This window comes from Melospiza georgiana, chromosome 3 (assembly GCF_028018845.1).
Source record: "Melospiza georgiana isolate bMelGeo1 chromosome 3, bMelGeo1.pri, whole genome shotgun sequence".
Taxonomy (NCBI): domain Eukaryota; kingdom Metazoa; phylum Chordata; class Aves; order Passeriformes; family Passerellidae; genus Melospiza; species Melospiza georgiana.
Genome location: NC_080432.1, coordinates 34,519,662 through 34,537,010, shown reverse-complemented (window position 1 = coordinate 34,537,010; position 17,349 = coordinate 34,519,662). Strand labels below are relative to the sequence as shown.

General features: G+C 36.5%; 1 protein-coding gene across 1 annotated transcript in view; it reads left to right on the top strand.

Moving 5' to 3' along the window:
- CENPF (centromere protein F) overlaps positions 1 to 16,572 on the top strand; it is a 34,542-nt gene extending 17,970 nt beyond the window's left edge. The window contains exons 11-19 of the mRNA XM_058020792.1: positions 471 to 3,916; positions 4,564 to 6,858; positions 7,410 to 7,550; positions 8,572 to 8,748; positions 9,490 to 9,651; positions 10,917 to 11,103; positions 11,805 to 12,284; positions 13,581 to 13,774; positions 16,303 to 16,572. Coding sequence (XP_057876775.1) covers positions 471 to 3,916; positions 4,564 to 6,858; positions 7,410 to 7,550; positions 8,572 to 8,748; positions 9,490 to 9,651; positions 10,917 to 11,103; positions 11,805 to 12,284; positions 13,581 to 13,774; positions 16,303 to 16,503 — 7,283 coding nt within the window. The 3' untranslated portion in view covers positions 16,504 to 16,572. The remainder of the gene's footprint in view (positions 1 to 470; positions 3,917 to 4,563; positions 6,859 to 7,409; positions 7,551 to 8,571; positions 8,749 to 9,489; positions 9,652 to 10,916; positions 11,104 to 11,804; positions 12,285 to 13,580; positions 13,775 to 16,302) is intronic.
- Positions 16,573 to 17,349: the final 777 nt, after the last annotated feature.

Here is a 17,349-nt window from a genome sequence, read left to right as displayed (position 1 = left end):
AAATTTACAGAACCGTTTCTGGATGTTTCCTGCAATGCTGTAAGTTTCATTGTGAATTAAGTAAAGAGTTTCTGCTGAGGAACATGATTAGTGTTTTTTAAGAACATTGAGTTTGTTGTCAATGAAAATGAGTTTTTTTTGTCTGTAAACATGTTTGGTTCCTGAAGAGATGCTGTTTTGAAAAGAATCAAAGTGTACTGAACTTATCAGCAAATTTGTTTTCATAGAATCTTTTTTAAATAGAAAACTTCTGTTTAGCAGTTCCTTTATGGAAAGCTGACTGTATGTAGTGCCCAGTAGCCTAAAGTAATATAAACATCCTTCATCCAGAGATCTAGTTTAAGAGTCATACTTTGCAGTAGAATGAGAATTGAAAATAGTAAAAGTAAATAGTATCACCTCATCTGGGAAGTTATCAGAAGACTTGCTTGGACTGACTGACAAAGATTTGATGGTATTTTCTTCTACAGATAAGAATGCTGTTCTGGAAATGGAGCTGAAGTTACTGGAAGAGAAATTTAAAAGGCAAGAGAGCTCACTTTCACTGGAGAACCTGAAAATAGCTTTAGCTGACATGGAAAAGCAACAAGAGTCTACTCGAGGTCTCCTTAAGGAAAAAGATAATCATATTAAAGAACAAGACTGTAAAATAAGTAAGATGGAGGGAGAATCAGAAGCTTTGCAGAGACTTCTTGGATTAAAGCAGAGAGAATGTGAAGAATTGCAAAAAGAGGCTGCTGTTTTTTCTCAGTGGAAGAATGAAACTGATAATCTTATAAATAAACTTAAGTCTGAAAAGGAAGGTATGCTGGCTCATATTAATAACTTGGAGGATTCCCTTCAAAATCAGCAAAGCAAAAATCATGAGCATAGTGAGAAACTTAGAATAATGCAAACCGAAAATGACAGGAAATCCACAGAGATTAGAGAACTGAAAGATATGCTGGAATGTAAAAGTGCAGAATTAGAAGAACAAAAAAATGCTTTTGATGAATTTAAGCAGAAAGCAGAATGTTCTGATAAAAAGTATTGCAAAGAGATAGAAAATATGTCCTGTAAAATATTCCAGCTCACCAACCAAGTTGCTGAAGTAGAAGAAAAGTTACAATTGGAAGCAAGTCAAGGACTGCAAAGGGAGCAGTGCTATCATGATCTACTTGGTGAATATGAAAAAATCTGTTGTCTTGTAAAAGCAAAAGATACTTCAGAAATGACAGAAGATGGAGAAGTTAAAAGCAGACAGGATAAGACTCCTTTAGAGAATTTGCAATTTGCAGCAACTAACTCCAACACTGGAGTGCTGGATCATGAATGTGCAGGAGCTCTTCTAGAAATGGGAAAAACTAAAGATCTGGCCGATTTACAAGAGCAGATCTCTCTTCTTGAGAGTTCTTTAGCAGCTCAAAAGCAGCTGAATTCAAATCAGCAGCAGCAGTATGAAGACTTGCTGCAAACAAAGAATGAAACAGAACAAAGGTTATTTGCAGTAGAACAGATGTACACAAGCCTCATGACAGAAAATGAGCAGCACATCAGTAATTTGCAAGCGGATATTTCAGCACGTCAGGAATTAGCTGAAAAAACTTCAGCTATTCTTGAGGAAAAGGACATGCAACTGCAAACTTTGAATGAAAGATTAGAAAACAGAGAAGTTGAGCTTCAGGATTCAAAGATCAATAATAAATTGCTTGAGGAGTCACTAAGACAGCTGAAACTCATGTCTGAAAGATGGGATTCAGAGAAGAAGGACATGACTGCAATGATTTGCTCATACAGTAAAAAAATTGGTGAACTTGCTGAAGAAAATACAGCCCTTGGGGATTTAAGCAGTGCTTTAAAGCAAGAACAAATAACTTTACTAGAGGCAAATAAAAATATTTATGATAGTTTAAAGGAAAAAGAAGAAATGATTTCTGAAATGTCTGGAAAACATGAGGAGGAAAGACAGCGTATTCTGTCAAGAACAGAAGAAATCAAAACAGAGCTTGAAGTTTTGCAGGTGAAGTATAAATCAATAGAAGAAGAAAATGGAAAAATTATGAACATTCTCAGAGAGCAGACAATTGAATTAGATGAAAAAAAAGCAAAATTAGAACAAGAGGAACAGGTACTTAGTGAGAACAAAGATATCTTACATAAACTAATAGCCTCAGAAGAAATAAAAAAGGACTTGGTTCATGAACTTCAGCAACTGCAGTCAGAATTTTCCAACATCCAAAATGTGCCTTCTGTGGAGCTTGACTGTTTAAGCCAGGAAAGGTTAAATGTCAGCACAAGACAAGATACGATGCAAGAGAAATGTGGCTTTGTATTTCAAGAAAAGGAGCAACTGGGGAAGGAACTACCCTTAAAAAATGAACCTCTAGTGTGCAATGTTAATTGTGAGCAACGACTCTGTTCAGAACAGTTGAGAAAGTCCATGGAAGAAAAGGACATTGAGCTGAATAAATACCAGGTTAAACTTGAGCTTCTTCAAATGGATTTTGAGGATAGCGAAATCTCTCTAAAGAACTGCAGGTTAGAAGTGATGCAGCTGGAGACAGCTTTAAAAGGCATGGAAGTAGAACTTGAGAAAAGTGTGAGAGAGAAAGAGAGATTGCAGCAAGAACTACTGTCTGTTAAAGAACTGAAAACTGCAGATTCTTTGCTTACAGTATTAGAGGAAGATGGCCACTCATTGGAGTATAATTGCAGTGACATTTCCCAGGATTGTAGCAAAAGAGGAATAGATGAAAGTCCCTCATCAGTGTTGCTGGCATCCTCTTTGCAGGTAACAATAAACCAGCTGAGCGAGCTTGAGAAAATGTGTGAGAGGTTGCAGAATGAAAACACTGCATTGGCCTCTGGATTGAAAGATGCTAAAACCAATGGTAGCACAAGTATTAATAAGGAGGAAGAGGAGACAGATGATATAATGATTGCAGATAGCAATTTAAAAGCTGAGAAAGCTGTTTTTCCTGATGAACTTATGAATCAAAGTGATAACAGTGACCTGAGAATGTGTTCTGATAATAAGGAATTGTCCTTCAGACTTAAAGAATGCAGTTCTTCTGACTATGAAGATTTAAAATTGTCCAGCAAAGAAGTTAAAGTACACTTTGCAGAAGTAAGAGAGAAGCTTTTAACTTTCCAAGATGAACACCTAAAATTATATGAACAGCACAGCAGTATGAGCTCAAAGATATGTGAGCTGCAGTCTTGTATTGAAATACTGAAAGCAGAAAATTCTTCACTGTCGACAAGTCAGAGCAGTGCTCATGCAGATTCTGTGCAGGTGTCACTGTCATCCAGCCAAGATGACACACTGCCTAAATTGGATGAAACTAAGGCCACAGATTCTTCCTCAGACCTTTCTGCAAACCCCTGTTTATTAGAACTAAGTGAGGTGGTTGATTCTCATAACAGTGGTTCATGCAAATGGACAGAGGAAATGAATCAGACAGACAGTTCGGTAGAAGTAATTTCAGAGGATGCAACAGAAGTTTTGGTTGAAAAGTGTCATAATGATCACAATTTGGATTCTGTTAGAGAGCTCAGGAGTATTACTCCAAGAAAATGCAACCTTGAAAATAGAATTGAAGAACTTCAGATGCTCTGTCAGACATATGAGAAGTCCATCAAGGTGCTTGAAGATCAGTTTCATGTTCAAGACAATATGAAAAATGAGGAAATACAAGAGCTGAAAGAAATTATACTTTCTGAAAGGAAAGAAATAGATCATCTCAAACAGCAAAATCTATCTCAAAAGGAAGAATGGCAGCAGAAGCTGAATAATGTGACTATGGAGATGGAGTGCAAACTGGCAGCAGAAAGAAAACAAACTGAGAATCTCTTTTTGGAGCTGGAAGCAGCAAGACTCCAACTACAGGTCCTTGATTTAAGTTCTCATTCGCTGCTGTGCACAGATATTGAAAATGTAAGTAATTGCTGTCATGAGTTTTTGCAAATGAGTTTTATGTAAATCCTTTGGTTGTGGTCACCCAGAAAGTTGGTTTTTTTTGTTTTTTTTTTTTTTTTTTTTTTTTTTTTTTTTGTTTTTTTGTTTTTTTGTTTTTTTGTTTTTTTTTTTTTTTGTTTTTTTTTTGTTTTTTTTTTTGTTTTTTTTTTTTGTTTTTTTTTTGTTTTTTTTTTACTGCAAAAATTCTATTGAAAATTGTCCCTCACAGAAGCAGTACTATTTTTTTGGAGAAAGAAGAAAAATAATCCATACTTGAGCAGTAATCTTTGAACTTTTAGAAATGCTAATGGTAATTCACTTTGTCATGTAGACAGCTATTTTCCCAAAATACAGAGGGATGTGGTATCTTTGCACAGTCTTTCAGCAAATTTATCTAAAATTTCTCCCTCAATACCTTTAAAACCTTTTTGGCCAAAGATGTGTGTATAAACAAGTGTCAAATGTTTCTGTAAGAAAGGAGACTGAAGTAGGGAGGGGTATCTATTTATTTTGCGCAAGAGTGGGAACTTTACTAGTTTAAGAGAAGCTTTAAAACTTACCTTGTTTTTTCTTATATGAATTCTTTCTCCCTTTTTTTTTAACTGGTTGATTCTTACCCCTTGCAGAACATAGAACAAGAAAACAATACTCCTTATAAATTAAGAGTGCCTGTTGAAAACTCAGCTCTGAAAAACAAAAATCTTAAAATAATCCCCATTGAGAAAATGGCTGCAGGAGATGCCTTTGTGTGTGAAAAGGAAACTGAGACTGTGGAAGCAAGATTAATGGAAGATTACACTGAGAAAGTTTCTGGAGAACATGAGTGTAGAAATAAGTCAGGAAAAATAACCAGCCCCTCAGACCATGCCAGTGCACTGTCATTTTCCAGTAGTGGGGTTTTGAGTGCTGGCTATTTCTGTGAAAATCAAATAACCACTGAAATGCTTCAGGAAGAGGCAAAACAACAGACTGATGAAAATTTGAAGCTGATCTATGAGACAGAAAAAGAGCAAAGCCATGTAGGTTTGAAAATAAGAGTTAAGCAAGCAAACTCGGAAATGAACTTCCAGGAGGCACAAATAATTTCAAATAGCTCAGCTTTTGCAGGACTGGAGGAAGCTACTGTAGCTGTTAAGGAAGAAAACAGTGGCATAAATGAAAAACCCAGATCTGTTTCTGTCAAGCAGGAATTATCTCTTCATGTAGTCTCATCAGAAAAAGAATCTGAGAACTTCAAGTCTGAGCTGGAGATGTGTAAAGTTAGATTGCCTAATGCAGCAGTCATGTTGGGTGATGTAGAAATGACCAAGAGAGCTGGTCAGGAACAATTTCTTGCAGCTGAAAATGGACAGGGGTGTCCAAAATCTGAGCGAGGTAATATTGACAACCATGCCTTGTTCATAGAGCCTGACATTGAAATGCTCCAGGCGAAATGTCAGCAATTAGAAAGGGAGAGGGAAGTTAATCTGAAAACTATTTCTAGTTTTCAAGAGCATCTTGTTTCAGTCACAGCTGAGAGAAACTATATTGGCCAAGAACTGAGTATTTTGTCTGAAAGCAAAAAAGAACTGGATCAGAAGTACCAAAAGCTACAAGGGAAATTGAAACAATTAGAGTTAACTAACATGGATTCTACTGAATTCATTAGAAGGTTAGAGGATGAAGTGAGGACACAAGCAATTCTGCTTGAGGCTGCAAAATCTGATGCAAATCAATTATCCAGTGAAAAAGACAGTCTTCTTCAGAAGCTGCAAAGTTTAGAAAATGATGCTGTATCTTTCACTGTAGAAAAAGAAAAACTCCAGAATGAAGCAGCAGATTCAAAGAAAGAAAAAGAGCTGATTGCAAGAGAGTTGGGAACGATGCAGCATAAATTAGGTTCATCAGAAATGGAAAATTCAAAGCTTTCCAAATCTTTGGAAGGCTTGTTAATGGAAAAAGGAGAACTTGCTGCAAGACTCAGCGCAGCACAGAAAGAAGCAGACCAATTGAGATGTGGAATTGAGAAGCTGAAAGTAAAAATTGAGTCTGATGAGAAGAAAAAACGTCACATTGCTGAAAAGCTGAGAGACAATGAACGGAAAGCTGACTCTCTTCAGGATAAAATAGAGAGGCTTGAAAGGGAATTGGAGATGTCAGAGAAAAATCTAGAAGATACAGTTATTGAGTTGGAGACTGCCAAAGCAGAGGCAGAAACATTAGCAACAGAGATGGAAGAGATGTCTGAAAAGCTGAAATGTTCCAACTTACAAATTGATGTCCTCACCTCACAAAAAGAATGTTTGGCTAAAGATTTAAAAGAAATGCAAGGAAGATTCCATGAACTAGAGTCTTCAAATTTGACTACAGCAAAACAGTTGGAAGAAAAGGAGGAAGAAAAGATACAAATCAAAGTTGAGCTTGAAAATACTGTGGCATTGCTGAAATCTGAGCTCAGAGATATGAGTGAGAAGTTAGAGTTTTCATGCAAAGAGGAAGAAGATGCTAGAGCAAAAGAACAAGTCCTGATTGATCAGTTGGCTCATCTTGAGCAAGATAAAATAATGCTGTTACAGAAATGTCAGGAAATAAAAAATGAAAACATCAAATTGGATCAAGCAAGGGAAGTACTTGTTCAAGAATTGATGGATTGTAAACAAAAACTCGATGAAAAGGTGCAGGAAAATGGTGCTCTTGAAAAGCAGGTGAAAGATACAGAAGCACTGTCTTCGCAGCTGACTCACATGCAGCATGAACTTGAATGCTGGCACCAGGAAAAAGAGAGGCTGCAGAACTTGATTGCTGAGTTGAAGCTGAAGGAGCAATGTTTTTCTGATGGTGAAACCTCTCCGGATATCCTGAATGTTCTAAAAATGTCTTATAAGGACCTTGAGAAGGAACTGGAATCTACGCTTTGTGAAAAGAGCACTCTATGTAAAAAGGTAATGTCATTTCCATTAGGGCAGAGTTCCCTTTGTAGGAGGAAGGATAAAGTCTCCTCTGGGTTTACCACTTCCTTAATAAATTAAATCCTAAAATAATTTTAACCTCAAACTTTTGCAGGAAACATCCTATTTTTAAAATTATGTTTTCTATACAATCATAAAATTTCATTGAAGTTACAGAGCTGGAAAGCAGGACATTGTTTTGCGTAGGATGAATGAGAAGGTAGCTTGAAAGTAGAAGTTTAAGCAATCAAATAATGCAGAATAGTTTCCTCTTTCCTGTAGAAGAAAAGGATGAAGAACAAATTGATATTGCGTGACTGAGTTTTCATATCAAGAATAAGTGTTTTGGAAGCTCCAAAGAAAGTGAAGTAACAATAGTGCACTTGCCATGTGAAAACATCATTACCCTGTTGTGACTCTTGCTTAAAACTTGACCAACTATGGGAATAAAATAATCCATCTTAAAAACTGCTTGTTACATAGAAGTACATTCTTTGGCAGTCATGACACATGTATTAAAAATAATCCTGGGAATTTTACTTCAGGTAAATGAACTGGCTGAAAGTCAAACTGAGCTGCAAGTCAAGCTAAATAATACTGAACAGAAGATTGCCATATTACAGGAAGAAAGAAATAAGCTTGCTGAAGAAATGCAATGTGTTCAAGAACAGTCAGAAAAGACCAAAGTAAGTTATTCTATCTGCATCATTTCTGTGTTCAAAGCCATATGCTCAAGTATAGTATCTGTCTGGAGGCTAGTCAAGGGGATCTGTGATAATGTACAGTATTAGAGGTTATTGCTTCCAAATTTCAAAAAAATCCAATGTTCTCTTCTGAGATAAAATGATTACTTAGTTGTTTTTCCCCCTCTTCCATCCATCCAAACTATGTTTTCTTAGCATAAAGGCCACTGCTGGTCATCTAGACATTTGTCAGTGTTGAGAAATTCTCTACTACAGGTTTTCAATCATCAGACTGAGGAGGGCAGATAAATATTCAGCATTTCTCAAAACTACTTTCAGTGCTAATTTAATCAGGACGTAGTCAAGGAAGAAACAGTTTTTGGAGCCTTTGTTTATAATTTGTTTGCATTTCATTCTTAGAGGCTATTTTATCATCTAGAAAACTTTAGGTCTTATTTGTGTATGTCTTTAAACCAGTTTATATGATCATCTGACCTGCTAACTTTATTTTAAAAATTCTATAACCAGGGGCTTGTTTCTAATGTGGCATTGAGGATTTTGAGTGGGATGGGAAAAGAACAGAGATTTCTGCAACTTTTAGAAATCCTAAATGGAAATACAAGTCAGCTCTCCAAAAAGTAGTTATAACAATGGATGAAAATGCTTAGAAAGTTTTGTCATCTTAAAGAGGGTGAGGAAGTGACCCTTAACCTCTCAAGTCACTGTCAGAGGGAGCAACATTTGGAGAGGTTAAGCTTTGATTTTGGCCGTGCTGCTTGATTTAATGCTGTTGGCAAACTTGCACTTGTTTTCTTTTACGAGAACCTTCCTTGCCTCTTGTCCTACCTTTTGTGTTCAGATGTTCTTTTCTTTGATTACACTGTGTTTAGCCACTGTTGAATGTTTTTTCTTACCAAACTTTGGAAAATTCAAAAATGCTTCCAATTCAAATAGTTTAATGGGTCAACTCTTTCTCCATTGAGATAACTCCAAATACCAAAGAATGTACTATTACTATTTACAGATTCAGCTGCATCTCACAACTTCAGAAAAAAATGAACTGGCCAGGTGTTTGGAGATGGTCCAGAATCAACTACAAGAAAGAGAAAGTGAAATTAAAAGAGAGATATCAGAGTACCAAGACAGACTACTTCAAGCAGAGAAAGAGCATCAGGGTGCTCTAACAGAAGCAAACCGAAAGGTGAGTCAGAAAATAGGAAGAGTACTGCTGTGAGTTTTTAATTGAGTTCTATGTATTTTACTAAGCGTTGCTGATCCTATTGCAAAAGAATTTATTTTGCTAACAATATTTCCAAAATCTACATATACTTACCTTGGAGGTCAGTATGTGTTAACTTTTTTCCACATGACAAGCTCTAAAAAGTTAATTTATCTCAGAACTCAGTATGCATTTGATCTATAAAAAAATTCACTAGGACTATAACCTTGAAAAAGGGAAAACAACAGTATGTTTAATCCAGGAAATGGATTTTTTGGTAGGAAGAGGGAAGAAAGTTTAACCAGTTCAAGATATAAGGACAAATTTGTTGGAAATACATTTGTCAGATGTGCTATATGCAAAGAGCCATCAACTTTACTGCAGAAATGTCTGTGAACTTGAGGCCAGCTGAACGCAGGCTAATAACTTAGTATAATTGTTTCTTAATAGTTTTCATTCTTATTAATATAAAATAGATGTAAAAGTAAGTTATAGTAAAATATAAGGGTTTTCTTCTGACAGTCTTCTTAGAGGCAAGATTGTAGTATTGAAAATACGTACTTGAGACAAATTACCCTTTTAATGTTCAACTCCTTAAAACATAATTATTAAATTTGCTGTGGAATTCCTGTGGGTTTGTGATATGCTGTTAGGTACATCTTTAAAATGAAACTCAGTGTCCTTTTTGGTATCATAGTAATTAGGCACATTTTCTTTCTTTAGAATGAAGTAGAAATTGAGGCCTGTCATGAGAAGATTAGTTCACTGGAGCACTTTATCAGCTCACAAAAATTGGAAATTGAGCATTTGAAGTCAAATAAAGAACAGCTAAATAATTCCCTTAAAGAAGCTAATCAGTCCTTAGGAGAACTCCTAAAAACTAAGGTAAGAAAAACCCTGAAGTATGACCAATTGCATGAGATTCCAGACACTGTGTACTAAAATAAACATAGGATTGGGAACCAGTGCTTCAGAACTGTGGCTTGACTTTGGTGCAGCCTTTGTTTCACTAAAGAGAACATAGAGCCTGGAGAAAACATAGTTACTATTGATGTGCATTAGAAAAATTCTGCTCTGTGTGCCATGACTGAGATCACCTAGAATTGGTTTGCGTGACCTAAACACCGCAGTCCATTGACTACAGTGAGCATTGTAGGTGCGCAAAAATGTGGTTAGAATTCACTCAGAGAGACTTTGCAGTGCCTCTGTTTTGTGTTTGTGAATTACTTTGATGGTAAAATGTACCATGGTCTATCCCTAAGCATTAGTCTTGATGGATTGCTCTTGATTCAGCTTTTTCAGTTCCATTTTATATAGAATTCTCATTACAGGTATTAACTAGTGTAATTCTCTGACAGAATTGTCCTTAGGGATGCTGGAATATGAGCTCCACATACTGTGAGCTACTGATGACTGGGAACAGCTCTTCATGTTCTTGGTTTGCTTTTTAGTAGCACAGGTGAAGCTTCACTGTACATACACTGTACTTCTGTACCAATAATCCTATCCCTGCATTTTTCTTGGTTTCTGGGTGGTTTTGGTCTATTTTGTCTGATTTCTGGCTCCAGCTCAGCACTCCCACTTCAGGAATTACTGTCTTCATAAATGCACTCTTGAAGAAACAGTCAATTCAATTTACATGCAAGTAAACACTGAATTACAAAATGTTCATCTTGCTCAACAGTTCTTTCTTCTTAGGGCTCTCCACTGTGGTGTTAATTTGGTTAATAAGAGCAGTCCAAGGATAAAATCCTGTGGATGTGTGCCAGAAAACATACCCAAGGTAGTGTCAGTGTAGCAGAGAAGGCTTCTGGCTGTGCTCACTGTGTGGTATTTGCACACAGGTTGGTACCAGATCAATGGGATTGTAAAAGGTTCAGGTTGGACACTGTGAAGAATTTCTTTCCTTTAGAAAACAGTGTAAAGCATTGGAAGGGGCTGCCCAGGGAAGTGGAGTTGGCACCCTTGGAAGGGTTGAAGGAACTGCTCAAGGTGGCCCTTAGTGCTATGAATTGGTTAATATGGTGGTGTTTGGCCAAAGGTTGGACTTGATGGTCTTGGAGATCTTTTACTGTTACTCTGTTTGATATTATGATGTTTAAAAGGAGGAATTATGTTTCTGGTGAGATAACTGAATTTCTTATTTTTAGGCTGATAATAGTAACATTATAATTCAGCTGAAGAAGGAAAATGAATATGCCCACAGTAAAGTGCAGATGTGGATGAAATCCTGCAAGCAGCTGGAACAGGAAAAGGAAGAGTTGCAGAAACAACTAGCTGAACATGATGAGCTGCTAAAGAAGGAAAATCTGGCTATGGCAAAGCATAATAAAGAAGGTAATTGAATCTAGATTGTCTTAATGCTTTCATAGTGGTGCATTAATCTGTAAAACTTTCTTGTTCCCTAAAATGTCCACTTGCATATGCAGCTCTAATACAGAGCATGATTCTTAATTAGCATAAAAAATTACAAGTGCAAATGTCAAACATTTTTAAAAACTAGCTAATCTTTTTCATCTTAAAGGTGTTGTTTCTTTTCTCAGAAACAACACTAGGTTCTGAATAAATTTATTAAATGTTACATTTTTGGTGTAAGTGACTTGAGGAAGAAAAGGGATGTTTTTCTTATGAAGTTGTGTGTGAGTTCTTTTATCATTTTCCAGCAAGCTTTTTCCTCTGATTCTCATGCTCTGTTCTTAATATTTTAGTTCACCTCATGAGATGCACTGTATTGTAAATGATACTTAAAGCAAGTTAAGGGTACAAATGGAGTGTTCAGAAATTACAAAATGAGAAGGAAAATGTTTCCCCATGCATTGGTCAGGATTCTTTTCACAATTTATATATTTGTGCTCTATTTAACAGGGACATTATTATGTCTATCATATTTCTGAATTTGTTTCACAGTCATTTTTTTATAGTTGCAGTGTTACAAAACATGTGTAATTAAAAGATGTGTGACCATTGCATTATAAATTCTTACATATGCTTATTTTATTATGTCAGTTATATGAATAATCATGTTTTTCTTTGAAAAGATGCTGATGATAATGCCATTACAGAAGAAATTAAATTAAAATTGGAAGAATTGCAGGAATCTACAGAAGCAAAGACCAGAGAAGCAAATGAGAACTTGGAGAAATACTGCTCTCTTATTGTTAAATATCATAAACTAGAGGAAGAAAATGAGATGCTAAAAACACAAGTCAGTTTGTTGAGTACTCAGCTGAAACAGCGAGCGAGTGATGCTGTCAGCACTCCTTTGCTGAATTCAGAGAAGTCATTAACGCAAAAGAGCAAACACTCTGTCAAAGACAGAAGGTCAGATGAAGGTACCACTAAGCTTTCAAGTAAAAGGCAAAGATGTGAAGACAGCAGGAAAGACAATGGAGAACCAAGATCTCCTGCTCCAGTGACTTCATTGAAGAAGAAAAGGAAGTGTGATATCTCTCAAAATCTGCAGTGTCAGGACAACACTGACTGTGAGCTGGATGGGCTTCCAGAAATAGTGCAAAAAGGTATTTATGTCTTGTAAAGGCAAATGTTCTCTGAGTACAGCAGGTGTGCTTTTCTCTTTTGTTGAATGGCTTTCACTCTGAGTTGGTGACTATGCAAACATTTTTGGTGATAGTGATGGAAGGTGAAAGGAGTCAATGAGAGATGTGGCAGTTGGTGCCAAGTTAGCTTTTGTGGAGTGCCAGTGTTAGCCAGCAGAATACATTTCTGTTGGATTAATAATTCCCATTCTGCTAACAGTTAAGTGGTCCCAGCAGTCTCCTGTGCTCCCATCCCCTCACTCACAGGTGTAGTGTGCAGTGAGGCAACTGAAGACCAGAAACTGGGAAGGAGTGGTGTGTGGAGGGAAGCCCATGTGTGTTCTCCAAGTGTTTGCTTATTTGTGGGCTTTTATTTCTTTCAATACCAATAATTAAAGTGGGTTAATTTGCAAAACATTAAATCGACTAAAATCCCCTGAGTTGAAACTGACTTGCCCACAGCAGTAAGACATTCATCTTTGTGAGAAGATTAATTAATTAACTCTCATCTTCATGAAAGTTCACTTTCTGTCTGCTGTGAATGCCATGAAATTAGGCAGCCTGGTACTCCATATAAGGGTTTGCTGCAGCAGAGGGTAACGGAGAAGACTGCACGAATCAGGGCTTGAAAAATGTCTTGTGAGTTCAACTACCCATTAACCTGCCCTTTATAATTAATGTATGTGCTATTGTTAAAGGACAAACCATAAGGATACTGAATAGCCTCAGCTTTGGTGGTCACTCCCAGAAGTCAGGATTTCTAAAGCTGAACATTATTTGCATTTCATTTTCTTACCAGCATTACTATATCTTCTAAAAGTAGCCCTGTTCTGAGGACATATGTGCCAGTTCATGTTTGTCTTCTAGGCTAGATAGAGAGATAATAACCAGTCTATATATAAATAGTTCTACACAGATAAAAGTATTAAAAATCAAGAGCATCATGCCACGGTATCAGGAATTAACCAGTACTGGTTTTCAGTTTGAAATTACTCTCCACATAATAATGTACTTGTAAAGAAAAAGATGAAACACTTTTTTGATTTTTTATTTTTCTATAGAATTGCTCTTGTAATTCAATGGTTCTTCTGTGATACACAAGTTTTGCATTTGAATTTTGGAATATGCAAGATCTATTCAGCAATCTCTTTGTTCCATTTTCTCCAATGGAACAGATGATTTATTTCAATCAGCTATTTTATTCCTATTGTGAAAAAAGAAATCTATTTCAGGAAGTGTGATTGCTTTAGGTTTTTATAGAAGCTGTTTATTTTTCAGGGTTTGCTGACATCCCTAGGGGCAAGGTCAGCCCTTACATTTTACGTAGAACAACGCTGCACCTCAGATCCAGTCCCCATGTGGCTTCCTCAAGTGAGAAGAGGCCTTTGCCTGCCCAGGACTCACAGAAATGCAGACCAGACCATCTTGGTGAGCGCTGCTCTTTGACACCTGGTGGCAGCAAACCACAAAAGGTAACTTGGAAAAATTTTATCTGGGTATCAAAGTCATGGGAAGACTTAATGCATTCACTAAACATATTCATCTTGCCAAGTGAATTTGAGGACATAGCATTCTTTATGTTCCTCAACAATAGAGTGGAGAGAAGATCATAAATACTGAATGACTGAAAAATGACATAGGTCTTACCATAGTATCAATGTGCAAATTGTTCATATGCTTTTATTTGTGAGCTCATAGGAATAGCCAATGGGAAATATAAATTCAATGCAGGCATGTTTTCAATTTCTTATAACAGATATTAAAGAGCATATATTCCTTATACTGTGACTTCTTAGGTTGCAGAGAAAGTAATCAGCAAAAAGACTAACCTTTAGGAGTTTGAGCTTGAAGTTTGCTGCACACAGCTCTTCTTGGAATTTCTAGAATAACTACAGATAGAAGGGAGGCTATTAAATGTGTAAATAGGGAACATCTGGATTATAAAGAGTGGGTTTTGTTGGAAGGGACATTAAAAGATCAGCTAATTCCAACCTCCCTGCCACAGACAGGGACACCTTCCACTAGACCAGCTTGGTCATGCTTACCAGATTTTGATGCTATCAAAACAAATAAATACTACACAGTTATGTTTTGAAAGTGGACTCTTATTAAAAAAAGGTTAGTGACTGAAGTTTACATTAGCTTTGTGTTTTCAGTAATAGACACATTGCTGAATGCTTCACAGTACATCAGAGCAATGTGTTCTTTCTAAGATGATGCAAATACTTTGCAGATTATAGAAAATTGTTCCAACTTTAGGACAGAAATGAACCTTTGTTGTCCAAAACCTCCTCCAAAGTTTGTAACCATGTTATCTCAAGTTGAGCAATAAAAGAGTAGTTATTGGTAGCTCTTTGTATGAGGGCTACACAGAAATATGTCAGTAAATAAAAATCCTTCCAGTTTGCCAGGTTGCACAAAAGTATTCTCTTGACAATCAGCAGAATCTTGCACATCGCTTTTTGGGGTTTTTTTGTTGTTTTTTTTTTTTTTTTTTTTTTTTTAATCCAGTTATTTTGTATTAGTACATAAACTATGTGGCAAGATACCAAAAGTAAGTAAAGGGAAATGCCACATAGTTTAGTGGATGTATAGCTTTTGAGGCCAGAAAGCACCATTGGGAAGACAAATCAGATCAGACCCATAATTTTTTGGAGATACAGCAATAGAAAATTGGTATTTTGCAGTGAAAGTGAGTCCACTGAATTTGTGTATGTTGTTTCAAGTGATAATTACCCCACTTGCCAAGAGTTGCTGCTTCTTACAGACATTGCCTGGAGGTCTGTGTTTTATTACTGTTTCATTAAGTGATGCCAATAAATTTTATTTATACTCCTGTCTGTTTCCCTATAACCTTAGAAACAAATGGTGTTGCTTGTAAAGAACCTGAGTAGTGCAAAAAAGAAAGGAAGCCTCAGTCAGAGAAAGTTGTGTAGTAATCACCTGCCAGCATGGTATAAGCTTGTTGTAGACTCTTGCTGACCATAGTCAGGGTTATAGCAAGAAACAATTAATCAGTAATAATATTTTCTCATTTAACTGAAGGAGGGATTTCCCAAACATTCCTCCTCTTTGTCTAAACTTGTATTGTCTAGGTCCAAGGACAGGCTACTCCTCACCTTCAACTATATGGCAGTTATTAACATTTCAGTGTTGGTTTTGTTCCCCCCAAGTGTAAATATGCCAAAGTCATCAGTTCCAGGAATTTGTGCTCTTCTCTCAGACACTGCTGAATGTGTATTGGTTTTATTTCAAGATGATGTACATTGGGAATTTCTGGAGGAAATGCTCATATCGTTTCATCATTTGTTGAAACCATGAAAACGTGTTGTTCCATGCTTTATATTAATACAGTAAATGGTGTGTCTTGTTTTAAAAGTGAAGTAAACCTTGTTTCCTTCTCTTTGATAGATACTTGCATCTACTTTATTTCAAATACCTAGTTTCAAACTGTTGCAAATTTCTCAAGGTGCTTAAAAAGTGCCTGTCATGTTCATATGCAAATTTATTCACTTTTCTGTGTGAATTTAATGTAGAATTTAAATTGAGTGCTTTGACTGCATATCGGTCAAAATGTGAAAGCAGTGGTTTCTGCCCAGATGTCAGCAAAAAAGTGACACCTGTGCTTTACATTTGCAGAATATGTAGAGAAAAAATTAAATACAGCTCTTGATACACACTACCAGGTACTTTAGTAAACAGCTTAATAGTACTGTCTGTTCCTTGTGTAGCTGTTTTCTGCTCCTGGAAAATAGCTTGCCAGCAGTGTAGCAGATATTTCATCTCATACCACAACAAAGCAAGAGTTATCAAGCCTCACTGTGTTGTGTATTCAGAGTGATAAGTGCCTTAAAAATATGTTTTTATGCTTCCAATAAGTCTATGTCTTTTGCAAATTCCCAATATTTAGTCTTTTGCAGCCAGCCTTTCAACCCAAGGCGGAAAGCTAATATGGTTTTCCATTACCGGTAAAACAAGGATGTTTTTGTTTGTGTTACAGGAAAATGATGAGCAGCGGTCCCAAGCTTTTCCACCAATGAATTCTACACCAAGGTCACCTCTTTGCTTGCAGAAACAATCCCCAAAACCTGTCTCTGATAACACTAGGGAGAGTCGCACGATGCGCAAAGCAAAAAGTTCCCTAAATGAACAAGCATTATCTGAGCAAGATGAGCAAAAAGAAAATTGTAAGGTGCAGTAAATCTGAATTAGTCACTACTCGGAATAACTGGTGATCAAAACCAGTTTGTAAAATAAATACCAGAACTATCTGGAGGGCACCATTTTCTCTTCTCCAATGAATAACGATATATGGGTTCTGCAGAGCTTCCTTGTGAGTATTTACTAATAGCAATAGTCACACAAACTTTTGAAATAATAGTGAACAGATATAACTGATCTTTTTATAGAATCACAGAATCAATTAGGTTGGAAAAGACCTTTGAGGTTATTGAGTCTAACCTATGGCCTAATGTCACTTTGTCAACCAGACCATGGCACTGAGTGTCACATCTAGTCTTTTCTTAAATGCCTCCAGGAATGGTGACTCCACCACCTCCCTGGGCAGCCCATTCCAATGTCCAATCACTCTTTCTGTGAAGAACTTCTTCCTAATGGCCTAAACCCCCTCTGGTGCAGCTTGAGTCTGTGTCCTCTTGTCCTGTTGCTGGTTAACTGAGAGAAGAGACCAACCCCCACCTGGCTACAACTTCCTTTTAGATGTAATTGTAGAATTTTCTGTAAATACTTCTTTTTATAAAGCTGTTAAAAAAATTAAAATATAGAAAAAGTGCCATGTAGTTAATTGTTGTCGTTTTTATTGTCTACCAATGGTTGATTTACTAATGGAAAATAAACTTACTTAAGTATCTAAAAATTACAGTTTCTAGGAAAAATGTGGCAAACACTATTATATGATTCAAAATGAAACAGTGACTTATTTTCTAAGTGCAACACTAAAATATAGAACCAGATAGAAAGTGCATCCAGTGCACAGGCCTAGCTAGTGTTCTGTCTTGGTATCCCTTCTTCCTGATGAAATAACACT